General features: G+C 56.3%; 5 protein-coding genes across 5 annotated transcripts; 3 read left to right on the forward strand and 2 right to left on the reverse strand.

Annotated features, from left to right (window-relative positions):
* Positions 1-1,017: 1,017 nt before the first annotated feature.
* GLRG_05990 (U3 small nucleolar RNA-associated protein) lies at positions 1,018-3,758 on the reverse strand (the record flags this gene model as incomplete). Its single annotated transcript, XM_008096675.1, has 2 exons — positions 1,018-2,702; positions 2,789-3,758. The coding sequence occupies 2 exons, from the start codon at positions 3,756-3,758 to the stop codon at positions 1,018-1,020; spliced, it is 2,655 nt and encodes an 884-aa protein (XP_008094866.1).
* Positions 3,759-5,648: 1,890 nt separating this feature from the next.
* Positions 5,649-7,302, forward strand: GLRG_05991 (nicotinate phosphoribosyltransferase; the record flags this gene model as incomplete). The annotated part of the gene is made up of 3 exons (XM_008096676.1): positions 5,649-5,844; positions 6,029-7,085; positions 7,170-7,302. The coding sequence occupies 3 exons, from the start codon at positions 5,649-5,651 to the stop codon at positions 7,300-7,302; spliced, it is 1,386 nt and encodes a 461-aa protein (XP_008094867.1).
* A 1,061-nt stretch (positions 7,303-8,363) lies between these two features.
* On the forward strand, positions 8,364-12,209 carry GLRG_05992 (WSC domain-containing protein; the record flags this gene model as incomplete). Its single annotated transcript, XM_008096677.1, has 2 exons — positions 8,364-9,804; positions 9,856-12,209. The coding sequence occupies 2 exons, from the start codon at positions 8,364-8,366 to the stop codon at positions 12,207-12,209; spliced, it is 3,795 nt and encodes a 1,264-aa protein (XP_008094868.1).
* Positions 12,210-12,901: 692 nt separating this feature from the next.
* GLRG_05993 (uncharacterized protein) lies at positions 12,902-13,465 on the reverse strand (the record flags this gene model as incomplete). Its single annotated transcript, XM_008096678.1, has 1 exon — positions 12,902-13,465. The coding sequence occupies one exon, from the start codon at positions 13,463-13,465 to the stop codon at positions 12,902-12,904; it is 564 nt and encodes a 187-aa protein (XP_008094869.1).
* A 4,387-nt stretch (positions 13,466-17,852) lies between these two features.
* GLRG_05994 (uncharacterized protein) lies at positions 17,853-18,667 on the forward strand (the record flags this gene model as incomplete). The annotated part of the gene is made up of 4 exons (XM_008096679.1): positions 17,853-17,910; positions 18,034-18,083; positions 18,287-18,421; positions 18,458-18,667. 4 exons carry the CDS (start codon positions 17,853-17,855, stop codon positions 18,665-18,667), a joined length of 453 nt encoding a protein of 150 aa, XP_008094870.1.
* Positions 18,668-19,631: the final 964 nt, after the last annotated feature.

Raw genomic sequence — 19,631 nt, forward strand, 5'->3', positions numbered from 1 at the left:
AGGGAAGGAAACCCTAAGCAATATTGTTGGATAATGGTAAAGATGAAATGGATGAAATAATAATAAAAGATAGTCAACTTTTTCTAATTCTGAAAACCTATCCCGTCACGCACCCCTTTTTTTTTATGTCCCCGGCCATACATATATGAGAGAAAAAGGGACAGATGAGGAAATATACCCGGGCCATACACGCCGGAGACAGTATAGACATGACACACACACGCACACAACATGGAGCATGTCGGCTGACACTGAGCTCTAACGGTGGTGAAGATGAGAACAAAAGGAGAAAAAAAGGAAAAAAAAAAAGGAGGGAAAGGGGGCTGCTGTCTTTCACCACTGTTCGCCAAGACATTAAGGGGGGGAGCGTGCGCGGGCCTTTTCATCCTCTCTTTGTCTCTCTTTCCCTATCTCTCCCTGTATACCTAGACACCTCCCCGACCCTAATCCCATAGCTTGGTTACTCGAGTCTCCGCGGCTGTGTTCGGTCGCACCTGGGTCGATGCCGATACCACAACAGAGATTCCCCTCTTGGGGTGTGTCCCGTGCTTTCATCAAAGTAGAGTAAGACGGGGGACAGTGAGGCCGTAGATGGCGCGTCGCGCCCGTGAGTGCCATGCAATCATTGCGTGATTGAAAAAAAAAAAGGTACATTGATTGATTGTCGTCCTTGAATCCCCAAAGACCATTCCTCTCACTCCCCACCCAAATCCCTCGTGGCGAAGGGGCGTGTGGGACGAGGAGATGAGTAGCGCCGAGAAGGGCCGGAAATGACGCGCGGGCTGGTAGCCGGTGCTCGTGATGGTATCGAGCGAGAGGAGATGGTGAAAAAAGGAAACCTCCGAAACTTCCCCGGGCATCGGGCCGATGGGATGTGATTCCCCCCCGTGTGTGTCCTTGTCCCACGCCTCTTGCCTGCCTGACTGACTCTTCTCACTCTCTCGTTCAATACATCCGCCCTCCGCTCCTCTTCAGCGTCTTCTGGTCGGAGGTGACGCGGGCCCCCCTTTACCGCTCTCACTCGTTGGCACCAACGTACCGCTCGGGGAGGTCCACCTCCCAGATCGGCCTCTCCACGAGGACGGCCTCGAGGGAGGGGGTCTTGCTGCCTGCGTCGTCGACGACGGCGGCGGCAGGGCCCGAGGAGAGGGGCGCTATACCCAGGATGGGACGGTACTTGTAGGTGTACCACCACCGCGTCTTGCCCTCGGCGCCCTCCTCGGTCTGGGTCTCCTGGTTCCGGTTGCGGAGGGCCGCGAGCTCGCCGCCCTCGCTCTCGCTGCCGTCGTCGTTGTCGTCGTCGTCGTCATCGTCGGCGGAGTCGTCAACCTCCATGGCGTCCTCGTCCCGGGCGAGCTTCTTCTCGATGTCGTCCTGCCACTCCTTGGAGGCCTTGGAGCCGACGAAGCGGTCGACCTGGTGCGGAGCGATGGCGCCGATGGCCATGCGCGCGCCGGCGCCGCTCTCGGGTCCCTTGCGCTTGCGCTTCGTGCCGGCCTGGCGCTGCTGCTGCTGCTGCTGCTGCGGGACGACGGCGGTCTCCGGGTCGGTTGTCGCGCCAGTGGGGGCGGCGAGGTCCTGGGAGAGGTCGAGCATGAAGAGGAAGGAGACGCCGTAGATCCACACGCGCGGGCCCTGCCAGAGCAGGCCCTTGGCGAGGTCGCGGGTGTCACGGATCGTCGCGGGCAGCCTGGAGACGGGGTTGCGGCGGGACCACGAGGTGAGGGAGCCGGCGGTGGGGTGGAAGGCGAGGATGTGCCACGCCGTCGTGACGGCCACGAGGGTGTACTCTGTCGCGGCGGCGTCGGTGGTCGTCGTCGTCTCGTCCGAGAAGGAGAGGACGACGGGACACGCCGGGAGCTTGGGCAGGAGGGCGGCGCGGGGGTTGCGGACCCAGCGCTCGTCAGCGGGAGTGGCAGCGTCGTCCCCCTTGCTCGAGTCGTCGTCGTCTTCGCTGTCGGAGGCCGACGCAGCTTTGTCGTCGGCGTTGGCGCCGTCCTCGGCGCTCTGAAGCACCCAGGTGTCGATGTAGCCGGCCAGGTCCGCGGACGCGAGCATGCGGCCGTCGGGAGAGAAGGCGAGCTGAGTGATGCTCCTCTCGTAGTTGCCGAGGCCGCCTAGAGCCTGGTTCTTGGGGATGTTGCGGCGCAGGCGGTTGACGATGCGGGGCTTCTGGATGGTGACTGTGGTGCCGTTGTCGCCGTCGCGGGCGACCTTGGCGACGAGGACCTTGGAGCCGTCCTGGACGGCAGCGAGCCACGCGCCGTCGGGGGACAGAACGACCTTGGCGGCGCCGTGGGCGGCGAGGGGCTTGGGCACGGCGACGGAGGCGAGCTTGACGTCCGAGGGCCGGGTGGGGTCCTGGTGCTGGAGGTGGAAGGCCTTGACGTCGGTGCCGGTGGCGGCGACGAGGAAGGAGCCGTCGTGGTTGATGGCGGCCGAGGTGATGTTGGACTCGCCCTTGACGAGGATAGTCTTGAGGAGCTTGCGGTTCTTGTCGAGGTCGGCGGCGTTGCCGTCGTACAGCCCGTCAAAGGAGCTCTGCAGCTTCCAGATGTGAATCTCGCGGTCCCACCAGCTCACGACCATCCTCGCCGACGGGGCGCTGGCCAGGGGCGGCGAGTGGGGGAGGCTCGAGAGGGTTCTGTGGTTCTCGCGGCCGAGTTCCTTCAGGGGGAGGACGACGGGGGACGCGTCGGGGCCTGTGGAGGAGGGGGGGGTTCTGTTAGCTGGTGCACCAGATGTATAGACGAAATGGAAAAAAAGACGAGAAAAAAAGAGTGCTTACCTCCCGAGACGACGACGCTCATCTTGCTGCTCTCGAACGAGGCCATGGCCTTGACGTCGTGATCGTGGTATTTCCTGCTCCAGACTTTGCCCCATCTTGCGCCGGAGCCCGAGGTCTTCTTGTAGAGGACGGTGCGGCGGTCCATGCCGCCGCTGAGGATGGCGGAGCCGTCGGCGCTGATGGCGAGGCTGAGGACGTCCTGCCTGTGGCTCTGGATGCGCTGCATTTGGGTGTAGGTCTTGCCGTCCCAGATGCAGACCTGGCCGGTGGAGTCGGCGGAGACGATGTCGCCGGAGGGCAGAACCTTGACGCTCCAGACGATGATGTCCTTTGCGCCGCCGGCGAGGTCGGCGCCGAGGCCCATCTTGCGCAACATAGAGCCGTTGCGCATATCGTAGGCGCGGAGGGTGGAGTCGGAGCAGCCGACGACGACGACGTGGCGGGACTGGAAGGCGATGCTGACCATCTGGGCCTTGCGGGTGGGGGACTTCACGAGGAGGCGCTGGAAGCGGAGGTCGCCGTCCTCGAGGGAGTAGAGGGCGAGCATGCCGTCAATGGTACCAGCGACGAGGCGGGTGACTGGGTCCTGGGGGGAGGCGGGGGGCTGGGCAGCGAGGCACCAGATGTCGCCGTGCTGGCCGCTGGCGTGGCGGAGGGGGCGACCGGCGGCGAGGTCCCATTCGGTGACGGCGGAGGTGTAGCCGATGCTGAAGAGGCGGGCGCGGTCGTCTTCGGGCTCGTTCACCCATACGAGGCCGTCGACGGAGCGGTCGGCGCCGGAGCGGAGGACGGTCTCCTGGTGCCAGGCGCCGGCGAGGGGGTTCCAGATCTCGACGTCGCCATTGGCGCGGCCAACGGCGAGGCGCGAGAGGGCGGCCTGGTTCTTTGAGCGGGCGACGGGGTGGGAGAAGGCAAGGGCGTTGATGGCGGAGGGAGGGTAGGGAACGAAGCGACAGCGATGGAGGTCCATGGCGAACGAGGTGGTGTGGTATGTATGCGTGTGTGTGTATTTGTGTTTTGAGTTTGTGCGATGGCCTCGAGGCCGGACGGACGGTTATTCGTGCAGTCAATTGGGGGGGTAGGATGAGCGGGTTCGCTGGCGAATGGGTTGGAGGATCTTGTCGTAATAAAGACGAAATCGAGGTCGTCGGTGGAGGGAGAGGGCGGGAGGAGGAGGAGGAGGAGGAGGAGGAGTTGTGGTGGTGAGGCTGACGAGAGTTGGCGGTGGCAGCTTGTTTCTCTCTCGTCTCTCTCTCTCTCGCGCTCTGCCAAAAAATTCGCGGCTGCCAAAAAGTTTTGTCGGCGGTCGAAGGATGGAAAAAATAAAAATAAAAAGATTTAAGGTGTGGTCTGTGCTCTGAAATGCCCCTCCACCCCACTGGCGGGAAGCACCTGAGAGGACGAGAGGATGAGAGCGCCAAGAGGGACGTTTGCTCCTGTGGCATAACTATATATGTATGGCGATGAAAGACCCAAAGACGTTGTTGGTTCAAGATTGAGGATTTCATGTTTTTACTGGTTGTTTCTATTCTTTTTTTCTCTTCGTTTCTTTTCTTTGTGTGTCTTTCTCAGTTGTTCCTATATCAAGTCTTTCACTCACGTGGGTACATGTCATGTGCAATTACATAATAGAGTATTAGGTAATCAACTAGGTATCCATGCTAGATACGGTACGTACCCGACCATCGGCCGCGTGTTTCACCCGCCGATGAGTTCCCAAGAGTTGTCAATCGAGCATCCAAATGGCTTGAGCGTCTCATTGGCTGACACAACGGATGGATGGGACCCTTTCTCGCCCTCCTGCAACGGACGCTTGGATTCGTGTCCGTTCGTCTCTGCTTGGCAAGCTTTCTGGACCAATTCTGGGGAACGGTTGCAACAGAAAAAAACATTTTCATTATCCGCATCCTCTGCCAACTTCGAGTTGCCCTCGCACGATATTTGCTCTGCTGCTACCCTGATAGTGCGTGCGTGCATGCGTGTCTGGGATTCATGGTCCTATCCCCGCCGGTTTGAATCCCAACTGCGACAACGGCATATGGAAAAGCTGCCGTACGACGTCGTGCCTAAAACTAAAAACCCATGTCGTTGAAACTCCCTCAACTGGTGATCCCTGCCAGCCAGCTTCCTGCCAATGTGTGGTGTGTCTGTCTGTCTTATCAATCAGGTTTGCTACTTACTGCCGCACCACTACTCAGACTACTCCCGGCAAGACACGATATGGTACTGACAGAGCACCAAGGTACGTCTTCAATGCAGTTCCTCTCAAGGTCACACAGGGTACACAATGATGGTAACACAGCTGGAATAACCCGTTTTTGAATTGAGGGATAGAAACTCAGTACAATGGAATGTCGTCACCAAACCTCCCTATTAGCCAAGGCTGGCAGAGCTTTCCGGGATGACTCCATTAGTTGCTATAGCTAGCTACTGCTTGCTGCTGTGACTGTCTTCCTATCTGTTTGCTCTTCACCTCGTCAGATGATACTGACAGAGCACGGTAACCTGCATAATCCAAGCTCGCGGGTTTTAGACGTGTCGTAACGCTGCAACAGTCCCGCCGATTCGTCATCCTCCCTCTCTCAACCCCTCCACATACAAACATCCCATCCCTTTGCTCTCCTCCCCTCCCCCTCCCCCTCCCCCTCCTCCTCCCGCCCCTCCGAGCTTTGTCACGATCGCGCCCGCTGGTGACACGCGCATTCCGCCATCGCCTGCAGACTCTTTTCTTTTCGCCAATCGCTCTGCAACAAACACACGCACACGCATAGCATACATACATACGCCCACGCATTGATCGACCGACCTTTGCGGCGCAATCGAGACCGCCAATCGGAAAAAGAAAAAAAAACCAGCAGCCATGGATTTCAACAGCTCGTCGCCGTTCCCCGAGGGCGTCATATCCTTCCTCGACACCGACCTCTACAAGCTGACGATGCAATGCGCCGTCTTCAAGTACTTCAAGGACGTCCCCGTCACCTACGCCTTCACGAACCGCACCCCCGAGAAGAAGTTGTCGAGGGCCGCCTTCCAGTGGCTGCAGGACCAGATCCAGAGTGAGAAAAAGAACTCTGCCCCTCCAACCCCTCCAACCCCTCCAACCCCTCCATACCCTCCAAACCAACCCCTCCACAGCAAGGCACCAATGTTTTTTTTTTTTAATTTTTTAATTTTTTAATTTTTCTTTAAAGAAAAAGACGATGAAAAGCTCCTCCCACTGACTTACCCCGCGCACGACAGAGCTCGGCAACATTTCCCTCTCGGACGAAGAATACCGCTTCCTCAAGGCGCACTGCGATTACCTCAGCGATGAGTATGTGCACTTCCTCAAGGACTTCCGCCTGCGCCCTCGCGAGCAGGCCGTCGCAACCTTCCACCCCGTCGGCGACGATACGGGCGCCGACTCGGACATTGGCGACCTGCACGTCGAGATCAAGGGTGCCTGGCTCGACACCATCCTCTACGAGATCCCGCTGCTCGCCCTGACCTCCGAGGCGTACTTCCGCTTCATGGACACAGATTGGAGCTACGAGGGCCAGGAGGAGCAGGCCTTCGCCAAGGGCATGCGCCTGCTCGAGGCCGGTTGCACCTTTTCCGAGTTTGGCACCCGCCGCCGTCGCGACTACCATACACAGGCCCTCGTCTTCCGCGGCCTCGTCAAGGCCAGCAAGGAGGCCGCCGCCAAGGGCTTCGCCGGCCGCCTAACCGGCACCAGCAACGTGCATCTGGCCATGCGCTTCGGCATCCCGCCCGTCGGCACCGTTGCCCACGAGTGGTTCATGGGCATCGCCGCCATCCACGACGACTACAAGGCCGCCACCGAGCTGGCGCTGCGCTACTGGGTCGGCTGCTTCGGCGGCAAGCTCGGAATCGCGCTGACGGACACGTTCGGCACGCGCGAGTTCCTGCGCGCCTTCAGCCAGCCGGTGCACCCCATGGACGGCGACGAGAGCCGGTTCAGGACCGCCGACGGCACCAGGCTGCTGACGTACGCCGAGCTGTTCCAGGGCGTACGCCAGGACTCGGGCGACCCGGCCGACTACGTTAAGATGCTGCGCCAGTACTACGACAGCCAGGGCATCCGCGACAAGACGATAGTCTTTTCCGACTCGCTCAACATCGAGCGGTGCCTCGAGTATAAGGACATCTCGGAGAAGGCGGGCTTCACGCCGACCTTTGGCGTGGGCACCTTTTTGACCAACGACTTTACGCACCTCAAGACGGGCACCAAGTCAGTGCCCCTCAACATCGTCATCAAGCTGAGCTCCGCCAACGGCCGGCCGGCGATCAAGATTAGGTGAGTCGCTATCCTCTCCCCTCCTTCTGGGATATATGGGTGCTGGAATGAAAGGCCAAAGGGTCGCACTAACGAGGTTTCCAGCGATAACATTGGCAAGAACACAGGCGATAAGGACACGGTGGACAAGGTCAAGAGCCAGCTCGGCTACGTCGAGAAGGAGTGGAAGGGCGGCGACGAGACGCAGCGCTGGGGCAAGGAGGAGGACAAGGCGTAGGGGCTCGCCGGTGCCATTTAGAGCGCGTCCGGCGACGGACTGGGGGAAAGAATGTTTCCAAGGAATTATCCATGATGGTACGGCAGAGCCCGGCATCATGACAGGGCAGGGAGGCAGGGGCAAGAGGCCTCTGATTTTGACGACGGTGAGGTATAGACTTTTTTTAAGATACCTGTTGATGGATACAGAAATCGAATTGGCCGAGTGCCGGCAGAAGACCCTAGATGGTGCTTTTCATGCGACTCTTCCCCTGGCAGAATGGAAGAGAGAGGAGATGTTAAGGGGGCAAGCCTCGTATCATCTGAACAGGTAGGCAAGCAGGCATTGGTCACGGGCGAAGCCTTGGTAACTGGCGCCTCATCAGTTGCTACCCGGCCGAGTCCACGATGGTCTTTGCTAGACTCGCCTCTCACTCACCACTGGCAAGACTGACATCACGGCAAGAGCCACACCTCGAGCCAGAAAAAAGGCAGGGACGATAGAAAAGGTGGGGCCGTAAACATCGAATCTGCGGAAGTTCCGGCGGCAGGAACGGCGTTGTTCTGTTCGTGCCTGCGTCGAGAAACATCGTCGCTCTTCCCTCTTCCGCTACGAGTTAGAAACGGCAAGGAGGACGACAGCTTCCTGCCCCTCTTAGCCAATATCCACGGAAGTTGCCAATTCCTCTCTCACATCATTGATTCCCTCTCCGCATCGTCACCTTCCTTCTCATATCCCTCCCTTTTCATGGAAGCAGCACGATGCGGCCGACACGTCGGGCCATATCTGTCCTCCCCCCCCTTCCCCCCTAATCCCAACCTCTTCTTCTTCTTCTTCTTCTTCTTCTTCTCCTCTTCCACACACATCTCCTCCCCTCACCAACATCATCCCACTTTCGCTTCAGTTTTGGCTCGTTTTCTTGGACCTCAAGTTTTGGAACCTTCATTCCCTCTCTCCCACAGTTCTCTTCGAAACGCATCAAGAGTCATTCCACTCATTTCATTCCCCGGCTATTTTAGCAGAAATCCTCCATCATGCGGCTTTGTCGTCCTTTAGGACCCTCACAATGGCAGAGCCAGACGATGGTCGGCGTAGGCCTCGTCATTCTGACCTTCTTCACGGCATTGGCCGTCTCTCAGGCATTGCCACGAGTCCGGAACGACAACACCGCCGACAACCTGGCCATGAGAGACACCAACGTCCAAGCCAGACAGCTTCAAGGCGCTCCCTGGGGCCTTCCTTGGGGTATTTTCGATGGCGTTCGATCTGCCTCGCCTGTCAATCTCGCTCAACCTGCCATCGCCACGCCTCTGCCCGCCGCTGCTCCCGCTTTACCCAATAACCAACCACAGGCCATTCCGGGGGTGCTCGCTTCTTTGACAGCGGCCATCGGAGGTGCCATACCCAGCAACGTATTGGCCTCTGCCCCCAACGTTGTGTCCACACTACTTCAGCCTGGCGGCCCTCTCAGCCTTCCTCCTGCCGTCCCGAGCGGTGAGGCAGGACAGACCCCGAACAGCGGTGGACTGCTGATTCCCATCCAGAGTCTCGTCAGCATTATCGTTGGCGCAGCAGGCAATGCCGGTTCTCCTATCTCTCTGTCTGGCGTCACTGGCGTTCTCAACCCTCTGACAACACTGGTTGACGGCGGCGGGATCCCCGCATCGCAGGTCACTGCAGTTACCAACAATGGAGTTCCTGTCGGTGGTGGTCTCCTTACGGCTACTGCCCTCTCAGCAGCTATCGGCGTCATCACAGCGGCCCCAGGAATTTTAACTACTGCCTTGCCTATCTCAAACGTCGTCCCCAGCTCACTACCCGTGTCAAACTTGAACGGCGTCCTTAGTTCCGTCTCAGTTGTCTTGCCAGATGCAATGCCTTCGGTCGATCTCGGTGGACTCAATGCACCTCAACTACCTACCGACTTGGCTGCCACTGTACCTAACCTTATCGGTTCACTCATCAATCCAATCACCCAAGATGATGCTTCAGTCTCTACCACCGGAGGTACTCCCAATCAGGCTACGATTTCTCCGGTCTCGGCTGCTTATTTCCCTTGTACAATGGTCGAATTCGCCAATGGAACCCCCACTTTCATCTTCACAACCTGTTCTACTGGTGCTTCTGCTGCACGCCCTCAGCCAGCCGCGTCGACCGCCTTGAGCTCGGCATCTGCTCCGGTCTCATCTGCAACAGTCGGGTCAGTGAGCTCCCTTGTGCTATCGGGAGTACCGTCCACATCCTCCGCTCTGTCTGTAGGCGGCGGCACAGCCAACCTCCCTGTGTCTTCTCCAGCCACCCCTTTCGTCACCCCAGGAAGCTCGCTGGCAGGAACCCCACAGCGCTCATCGACTCCCGCACAACCCACTGCTGACATTAACGATGGTTCTCCCGTCAGTGCATCTCCATCCCAGCCCGGAGCTGGAAGCCAGGGGAACAGCGTACAGCCTCAGAACCCCAGTTCAACTGGCCAGTTCCAATCACTTACAACGAATTCAAACGCTTCATCAAACCTTACCCCAGGTACGTCAGTGGCAGCTGCCGTCTCTTCTCTCAACTAATATGTCTTTTCAGTCATCCAAACGCCTGCTGGCGCTACTGGGCCTCCCAGCCAGCCGAACGGCGGTGTTACTGCTCCTTCGCCGCAAGCCCCGGCAGTCAGCATTCAAACAACTGTAACCGTTGCTGCCGGGCCACCGGCCTCGCAGCCAAGCGAGGCGCCATTGGGCAGCAAAAGCAGCCCCAGCTCTTCTCCTACTCCGTCCGGAGGTTCAGTATTCGCCGACGACGGACAGGGCTCTTCGCCTGGCGGTAGCGCCCTCCCAGGCACGCCGGTCATCCCCATTTCCGACTGCCCCGCTGTTGTTCAATGCCCAGCATGTCCGGCATCTTCTGCAGAGCCTCCTTCAAGCTCTGACCCGTGTCCGGGTCGAGGCTATTCGTGCTCAGAGTGTCTCAACGGCTGGTTTTGCCCCCCCAAGGAAACGCCAATGCTACCCGCCCCCTGCGGCATGGGTTGGCCATGCTACCACTGCAAGGGCGGCTGGTACTGTGCACCTAGTGGAAGCGGCGGAGCACCCGCAGGCGCAAACAATCCCCCAGCGGTCGTCATCACAACTGTCACGGCTTTTCTCGCACCTCTGCCCACCGGGCCTGCCAACGGTGGCACTGGCGGCGATGGCGGTGACGGCAACGGAGGATCCGGCAACAGTGCGGGCAATGGATCTGGAGATGGTTCAGACAACGGCTCCGGCGGTAGTGATGCTGGGAACACCGGAGGCTCCCCAGGAAATGGTGTACCCGCCAGCGTCAGTTCAGGCAATGCTGCATCAACTCCTTGTACAACTACCAGCAATACGCAACCTACTAGCACGACCGGTTCTGGAGGTGGTGGCGGCAATGGTAATGGGTCTGGCGATGGGCCGGGTAATGGATCTGGAAACAGCTCCGGCAATGGCTCCGGCGGTAGGGATGCTGGTAACACTGGAGGCTCTCCAGGAAATGGTGTACCCACCAGCGTCGGTTCCAGTAATGCTGCATCAACTTCCTGTACAACTACCAGCAATACGCAACCTACCAGCCCGACTAGTTCCGGAAGTGGTAGCGGAAATGGCAACGGAACACCCAACAGTCCGGGCAATGGAAACTCTGTCAGCACTCCCATTGGCAACGGCCCGTCTCTCACCACTTCAACAACTGATCCCAATACAGGATCCGGCAGCCCCCCTGGAAATGGTTCTCCTACAAATGGCGGACCTCCCAGTAATGATTCTGGGAATGGCCCAAATGACGGGCAGGGGAGTTCGGGCTCCGGCAACCCGCCATCTGGCTACGGAGACCCTCCTTCCGCAAGCCCTGCTGCCGGGAACCCCAATGACGACCCCGGCTCAGGGGCACCAAACGGCAGTGGCGCACCTGGCCCCGCAACTACAGCAGCTGGCGGCAACGGAGACGCAGGCTCTGGCAACCCCAATGCCGGGCCCGGCGGTGGATCACCCAGCAATGTCACCCCCAAAGCTGCCGCCGAGGTCTCTGGCTGGACGCATCTTGGCTGTTTCAAAGACTCTCCCGTCCGGACTCTGGACTGCGACCCATCCAAATATTTTGCTGGAAGCATGTCCAATGAGAAGTGCATCTCACACTGCGCTGCGCAGGGCTTCAGGCTCGCCGGCACAGAATACGGAAAAGAGTGCTGGTGTGGCAATGCATTCCAACTGGCCGAGCGCATCCCCGAGCAACAGTGCAACGAGGTATGTGATGGACGTTCCACCGACATTTGCGGTGGTGACTGGGCTGTCACGGTCTACAGTGCCAATGGTCAAGCCCTCAGTGTCCCATCCGACGATGATACTGGCAACGGCAACACCTCTGGCAACGGGAAAGGTTCTGGAAATACGACCAGTCCAGGGTCTCCATCAAACCCCCCCGCTGGGCCGCTGGCTTCTTCGAGTCCCCCTCCTCCTCCTCAAACAAGTTCCCAAGGCCAGCCGTCTCCAGCCCCTGCAGAAAACCCTCAACCGGCCCTTACTCCTTCAGGGTCGCCCAGTGCACCGTCACAGCAGCAGATTGATGTGGTGTCCCTCATCAATAGCATCATCAACGCTCTTCCCAAAGGGAGCCTGGATGGCGGATACGGCAGCGGTCTGGGAGCAAGGGACTCTGGGGCGTCTGACAACAATGGAGCCGAATCACCAGACAATGCCGGCATTCCTAATGCTGGTGCAGGAGGCTCACCCATGATGGGACCAGGGCCTGTCATCCCGACAGTCGGTCTCAGTGGTTACGGTTCCCAGAAGCGTGATGTGGCAGGCCGGAGCGTGAAGCGGAGCAGCATCATAGGACGACGTGCGGTCGCCAAATCCGACAGTGCCAATATTGTCGGAGACGCAGATGGATGTGATGGCGACTGTGTGGTCGAGGAGGTTTAATTTTCAAACAAGGGGCCTCGTCATAATGACTGTATCATGAAATATGTGTTATGATCGTTGTTGCTGGATGTGGTCAGTACCGGTGCTAGGATTTGGGGAAAAAGGCGACGGCATGAGATATCGCCTGAACTCGGATAATATAATCAATCATGGCTATGACACTTGTCTTTTGGCTCCTCAGTGACAGTTTTGGTGCATCAACAGCAAACCTAGTGATCCTACAAACGGTGGTAACACCAGGCCACGTCACCTAGTTTCCTAGATAGGTCATGGCCACGTTGGAACCAGCGCTCGATCTTGTTGTTTTATTCAAACGAGGTGGTGAGATTTCTGGGGCTGGAGACACCTGTCAGCTTACACACACACACACACACCAGGCGGCTATGCGGATTATTATGAGACTTGCAAAGGTCACTGGGTGGCCGTGGATACATTGATGATAATAAGCGTATCTAATTCATTATGTCCTGTTGTGCCATACGGGCCTCAATGTGTTTTCTACTTTTGATTTAGAACAAGTATCTCTCGGCCCTTTTCCCGTCCTGTCGATGTTAGATTTCGTGAGCTGTTTTATGCTGTGCCATAAATTCATTATGCTTTTCGTCGGCCGTTGCATTACTATTCCCGGGGCTGCTAATGGCCTGGGCAAGTCCTCGTCGCTTCCTCGTCTTTGCATGTGGGTCATTTCCTGCTCAGATCTGGAGAGCGCCAACGGTGGCGGCGGACAAGAGGAGGGCGCCGATGGTCAGGCCGAGGGTGCTCAGGCCGCCGGGGGCGTGCAGACCGGCTGGGGCGGCGGCGTTGGGCGACGAGGTGGAGCTGGCGCCGCGGCCGCTGCCGCTTGAGGTGTCGCTGGCGGAACCGCCGTCGTCGCCGGCACCGCCGGAGGCGACGACGCTGGCCTGGGCCGAGGCCGGGGGCGGTACGTTGCCTGTGGCGGTGGCGGAGGCATTGACGTCGCCGTTGTCGCGGCAGAAGACAGCGGTGTAGCCGGCGCCCTGGTCGAATAGGCAGTCCTGCAGGTCGCGGATGGACTGGCCGAGGGCGAGGCAGTAGATGCCGCAGCCGTCGTAGTAGGAGACGACGTCGGCGTCGCGGCAGCAGGCGGACATGATGGCCGTGTGGTTGCCGGCGAGGGGCATGGCGCAGACGCGGTCCTGGCTGGGGGTGTCGTAGAGGTTGGAGGTGCAGACGGGGGCGGTGGAAGAGGGGGCGGCGGGGGGCGCCGAGGAGGCGGATAGGGCGGTCGAGGACATTGTTGCGGGTGGTGGTGGTTCTTCTTTTTGTTTTTTCCTTTCTCGAGTGTGAGGATGACTGATGCGTATCGCGATGGGTTGTTTGGCTGAACAGGCGGCAGATGCGCGACCGTGAAGAGTTGGAGATGGGATGGGGAGTGAAGTATTGGAAATGGGATCCAAGGGGGGGGGGGGAAGGAGAGGGATCGATGGGGGTTTTGTTTACATACAACGGATACGAATCCCAATGAGCTTCCCTCGTTTTCTTCATCTTTCCCTGTTTTTTTCTTCTTTCTTTTTCAGGGTTCCCACCCTTCCCCCAGTCCTGGCTGGGGCTTTGCACGCCCAGTCGCCTCGGTTTCCGTTACCCCATTGTTTCTCAATCGAACACGAGCGAATGCCACGCGTGTGTGTTGTCCAAGAAACTCCCTTCGCGGATCCTGACGGCTCCAGTCTGACGTGTGAAAACAAAGCCCCCCCCTGGCTAAGCCTCCCTCCTTCCTACATAGTACGTTCTCCCTCCCGGCAGTGCCTCTTCTTAGCGCGTCACCCCAGACAGCTAGCTGCGAAGATGTGGCAGGGTAGTGAGCGCCGGCAAAGCCAGCGGGAAGGCGGGTGATCTTAATAATACCGGGGCCGGTTGGTTGGGGAACCGGCCGGGGTGCGTCCAGCCAGCGTCGCAGTCGATCTGGCAGAGGAGCATTTTCGTATGTGGGGACGGCGTGTGCCTTTTTTTATCCCTCCCCCCACCCTTCTTCCTCCCTCTCCCGTTGGAGAGAGGCTCTGTTGCAAGCCAAGTGTGTGTGTGTGGCTAACGTGTGGTATACTTACGCAAGGGGGGGGGGCAGATGTTTTGCCAGCTGAACGGGGCCGCCTAGCAACCGTGGCGCATAAATCGCACGACCAGGCTTTTTGTTTTTTCTATTATTTAACAAGCAGCTCTTAGGTACGAGGCGCCGGAGGGAGGGGCAGCTTGATGGATGCTGTGTCACTACCGGATTCGCCTGGTGGAATGAGTGGAGAGAGATTGGTGGTTAGGCCTCCCCCCCATCCTGCTTGTTGGGTTGGTTGGTCCTAGTCTGATGCCGTGAGAGAGCAACGTCGGTAACGGTGTGCACGAGGTGCTGAGACAGACATGTGTCGAATTGAGGAGCTGAAATGGGCGTGGCCAATTGGGGGGAGATGGGGGCGAATGGACCGTAAGGGCGCGCGTCATCCGAGACTAGTGTCGGGGCCGAGATTCAGCTGTTTTTCGCGTTGATTGAAAGCTCAGAGTGGTATCGGGTGGCCTGGTGATGCGTCCTGCCTGCTACCGAGGTCTAGAAAAAGAACATGATGGTGTTTGAACACTGGGGGGGGGGGGGTTGCGTAGGGATCGCACGAAGCTGGGCTGATGTGACGTGTATATCTGGGTTGTCTTCCGCGACCTGCTTGGGCTGGTAAGATGAGCAGGACGAAGGGTAGCGCTGCCGGATAACTCGGCCGTAATTGCGGGCAGCTGGACGAACCCCGCCCGGTACCGGGTTCGGGGGACCAAGTGGGGCCGTGCCAGAATCCGGGCCCCCCGACTGTGGGTTCTTGGTTCGGGAATACGGCGGGCCAGATTGTAGTTCACCTTTAGTAGTTGCGACGAGGGAGATGCTTTTGCTTTCATAGGGTTGTTTATATATTCTAGCAACGCTGCGTGGTTTCCAACATATCTCAATGACCGCCATGCTCCCTTCTGCAAAAGTTGCCAGTTACTCAAGTACCGGAAAAACACCGAGCGATGTAATATAAATGCGCCACCAGACCCAAGGCCATGGCGATGCTGGACGAATTCCTTGCCGGACTCATGAGACGGTAAATTTCCCTGATCAGATATGAAAGACTGTCGCTGCACGACGAGCCCCTTCTTCTTCCTGCAAAACACTGCCCACACTAGGGAAGTAGCTTCACGAACCAGCCATCTGTTGCAACACAGGGCTATACTTGCGCAACGGTAGCATAATTAATAATTCGAGAACATTTACTTCTTTTTACGGTTTATCTATTCCTCTGTTTCTGCTTCGACTAGCTGTGTGTCCTATATACCTAGCTTGTGGTACTGACACGGGGCCACCCGGGAGGCTCCAACACAAGAAATAAATCCATATAGAAGCTACAAGAAGCTTGGCGAACAATTATCTTGACCTTACGTAATAGTTTTTGCTTCCTGCATTGCCAACTAAACGAATTTTCCATTTCACAATCAGTAGTTCCAGTGTGAGGCAACACTCAAAAAAGTATGCACTAAGTTAAGCCTCAGCGTAACATACGTTGTAAGTCTAAGTCGGCATCCGTCCATCAAGGGGGTAATAAGGAAAGGTTGATTAATTTTAGGAAGATACTCAGCCTAAGCCGTCCAGGATTTAGCATCAAGCTTGTAATGTCTACTTTCCTGGCAAGAATCTTTGTCTCTTAAGCCAGACCATCCGCTTACAGTACAAACAATGTCAAAAGGTTTACCTTAATCCAGAAAAGCAACTTCTTTGCTTTTATCCCTAATTACAGGCCTCTTGGTGTGTACCGTTAATCACAACGTAAACTTATAAAGTCGTGGAATCTAGGGTAATGATAATGCGAGTAAAAAGATGCAAACAGCCAAAAGGAGGCCTGCACTATAAGTAGTGCAGGAAATAGCCGCTTTGTTGTCTAGCCAGAGGCGGCTATCAGAACTCAGCACTCGCCAGGCGTTTGAATGGCTGACGTGCCGCCGCAGGGAAGCCTTCAGATGCACGAGCAGACCTACCGTGATACGGAATGTGCACAGGTATACTTTTGTGTCCATCACGCATGAAGCGAGCGCGCAAGCCTTGTTATAGTTGGGCTTTCGCAGCCTGCAATGCCCACAATCAACACCCTCGATGTATCGCTGTTACCTGCATGTTAGTGCATAGTCTGCTGCTCTACCGCTGATCCCGGCCCAGTGCTTATACAAGGACCTGTTCCAACAGACACCTGTAATGGTGGCCTTGCGGAGGTTGACCTTGCCTGAAGGGTTGGTCAGAAAGAAGTCGAAGGGCGGATCACTGCGCTCCGCATCTGTCCCATGTCTCCGAATCGGCACAGACTCTACTAAGGGTTTTGATCTTAGCTGTTGCCGGAAGGCTAATGAGAGTTCGACTGTCCTCCGACACATCTTCCTGCTGCTTGGTGGAACGGGAGGCGGCCATTGACCACGCTAACATCCATCCACCCGGTCCCGGTACACATATTGATAGAGGTTGAAGACGCGATGTATTTGTTTGAACTGGGGTTTCAAAGCTTCAAATCCGGGCAATCATAGTGCCTCGACTGAGGAGCCGCCCTTATTGGACGATGGACATGTTGGTGATGTATGCACGTTGGAGCATGTTCGGAGGCTTAAAGACTAGAGTTCCAGCATGTGTAAGTCGGATCACACCAGCATTGGCTTTGTCGGCCCGCCATGGTGCATTTGCCAATCGGAAGTAAGCATTACCACACCAGCCGCGGACCTTCACTGTTAACCCTACTAGACCCGATGCGTCCACGTTCATTCCAGCAGGGGTTATGAAAAATAGTTAGTCAATGAGGGAGGTCAGCCCGCTCAAGAAAACTTACCAGTGAGGCATAGCCTCAATCTGGAGGGCACTGGTCCGCTATGGTTGAGACCATTTGGAGTTGATGAGGTGTTAGAGGGCTACGTACGGACAAGAATGAGTAACCGAGTCTTCTTCTCAAACACTTGATCAAGACACACCCGACTTAATTCTCCTTGCACTCTTGGATACGAGGATGATACTGGCTTGGCCAAGTGACTACGTAGTAAAGGGGAATCTGTACGTCCCGTCGATGCCTCATCGGTACCTCACCAACTGCTCCTTAACTCCGTCTTCAACTAGCTTATGTACAACAAATCGTAATTGGACAAGCCTGGGAACATGACCTTACAGCTACAACTCAAATGATGTGAACTTCGGGGTGTTCTGGAGAACATTCTCGTTGCTTTGTCCCCTGTTAAACCTCACGTAATACATCCAGGAGTTGTTAGGGTTACTGTTGGTCACCTGGCGTCCTCGATTCTAGAGGAGCTTTTCCCAGAACCTTTCCCATCTGACTTGCGTCGCCTCAGACGCCACGTCTAGCTAGCTATACCCGTAGCGTGTATTCAGAACCCTCTAGATCCAAAAGAATCCGTGTTTACCGGGATCGCGACCGCAGAGACATCTTTACAATAAGTCTCACGTACGTTCAACAGAAGGCAATCACATCCCTTGTCTGTAAGCACAATCTATGGGTTCCTGACTTCTTAACTGAACGCTTGATCACCATCCTACAATCTCTCTAGAAGGATTCTATATTTCAGTTGTCCTTCCTAGCCTGGGCTGCCTTTCTACAGCTCTTCCCGCCCCAACAGCCCACCCTAATGGCGCCTGCCCCTCTCTTTGCCTCTATGGCATTTCAGCCTACTGTGGCGCCCACTGGTCGGCCACAGCGAGACCTCTATGAATCTCTTGAGATGCAAGCACCCTCCCTGACTATCTCCCCTGGCTAGATGTGATTATAATAACACTGTAACAGCCTCTACTCTACTGGAATCTACGTAGATCTGACTATATCCTCTGTTGCTAAGAGCTATCTAGTACACCACCCTATTGTCTGTCTACGCTCTGATTTTTTAGCTGCTGCATGCTGTAACCTATTTAAAGTACTTATATCTCTGTCTTAGTATAATAAAATAAACTACTGACACTAGCTACTGCATAGGAAGCTCTTAATAGCGTTATCTCCCTCCTAAATAATAAACCTTATGTTATAGACATAATAATCTAATATTTCTACTGTCTTAACTATTAATAGCTTCTTAACCCTAATAACTGTCTAAAGTTGTTAGAGCAGCATAACAACTGCAAGAACTTTCTAGGGCTCCTTCTCTACGCTAAGGTGTACGTAATTACAGAGAAGTATGCTATTAATAGCCTTAAAGACCTTGCTGTAAGTAAATTCAGGACAACTGCTATAGAAACTTAGGACGATGGCGATTTTCTGGATGCTGCTGGCGAGGCTTACACTTCTATAATTGAAACTGATCGCGGCCTGCGGGACGTCATCATGGAAGTATTTGCTAAACACGAGGACCTGCTAGACCGGGATGAAGCAAAGACACTCGTTATGAGACTAGGCTCGCTTGCTTATGATCTTCTCGTGCATTTTTATCGGGAGGGGAAACTTTGGTATTAAAACGTGTGAATAGTGTCTTGAACCTTGTGGGTTAACTAGTCTGGGACAACGGCACCGGAGGGGTGCCAGTGGGCCGAGGCCGGCCCGGCACGCTCTCATCGGGGTTAGGAGCTTGGGAGAGATCGCATTTTGATCATGTCAAGCCTCGTATTACTACCGAGCCGCGCCGCTCTGACACCTATTATAAAGCCATAATCGTTCCTTTCTTACAGTTCTGGTACATACAGGAGGGCATTAAAACGGCAGAAAACAGCTCTACAACACCGGAACGGGGCGATCGCCAGATGTCGTAACAGTTCTAGCTTCTTGTCATTTTATGTGGGTACATCCCGATCGAGTCTGCGTAGTAGTGTTGCCTCATGGGGAATTTATTGCTGCTATTTGTTGGGGAAACGAAGCGTAGCGCGCCAGGATGGATATTACGAGCAGCTGGAATCGCCGTCCGGTTCCGAGTTCCGGAGACCAAGTGGGGCCGGCTTGAACTCCGGGCCCTGGATTGTGGGTTCTTGGCTCCGGAATGCGATGGAGTCAAACTCCAGCTCGGCTGTTCAGCGGTTTCAACTAGGGAGAGTATCCTTGCTTTGCCGAGTTGCTTGTTGTCACAGGATATAAGGCGAGATCTTTCTAGCCGGCGTGCCTGGGAGCTGTGTTCGACGTGAACGGATCAATCAGGCCAAGGGAAGCCAACCAGCAGACTTGTTGACGGGTAACGGAATGGCTATTATCAGCTTATAAGCCCAACGATATGCGGATGCTACCCTGAGATACTTATGAATGACTGGGCGAGTTATATACAACAAAATCGTTTGCATTTTGTCTTGTCATGGAAACTACGTCTGGAGTAGGTGGTTATCGAAGCCTACACGTTCAGCTACCTTGCTTCGAGCCTTGAGTTCGATGCCCCCCGCCACCTCCCTTCTCGGTTAGGCTTTGGCTTCTGTTCGTCATTGGCGGGGCCAGCCCC

The sequence above is a fragment of the Colletotrichum graminicola genome, assembly GCF_000149035.1.
Source record: "Colletotrichum graminicola M1.001 genomic scaffold supercont1.21, whole genome shotgun sequence".
NCBI lineage: Eukaryota > Fungi > Ascomycota > Sordariomycetes > Glomerellales > Glomerellaceae > Colletotrichum > Colletotrichum graminicola.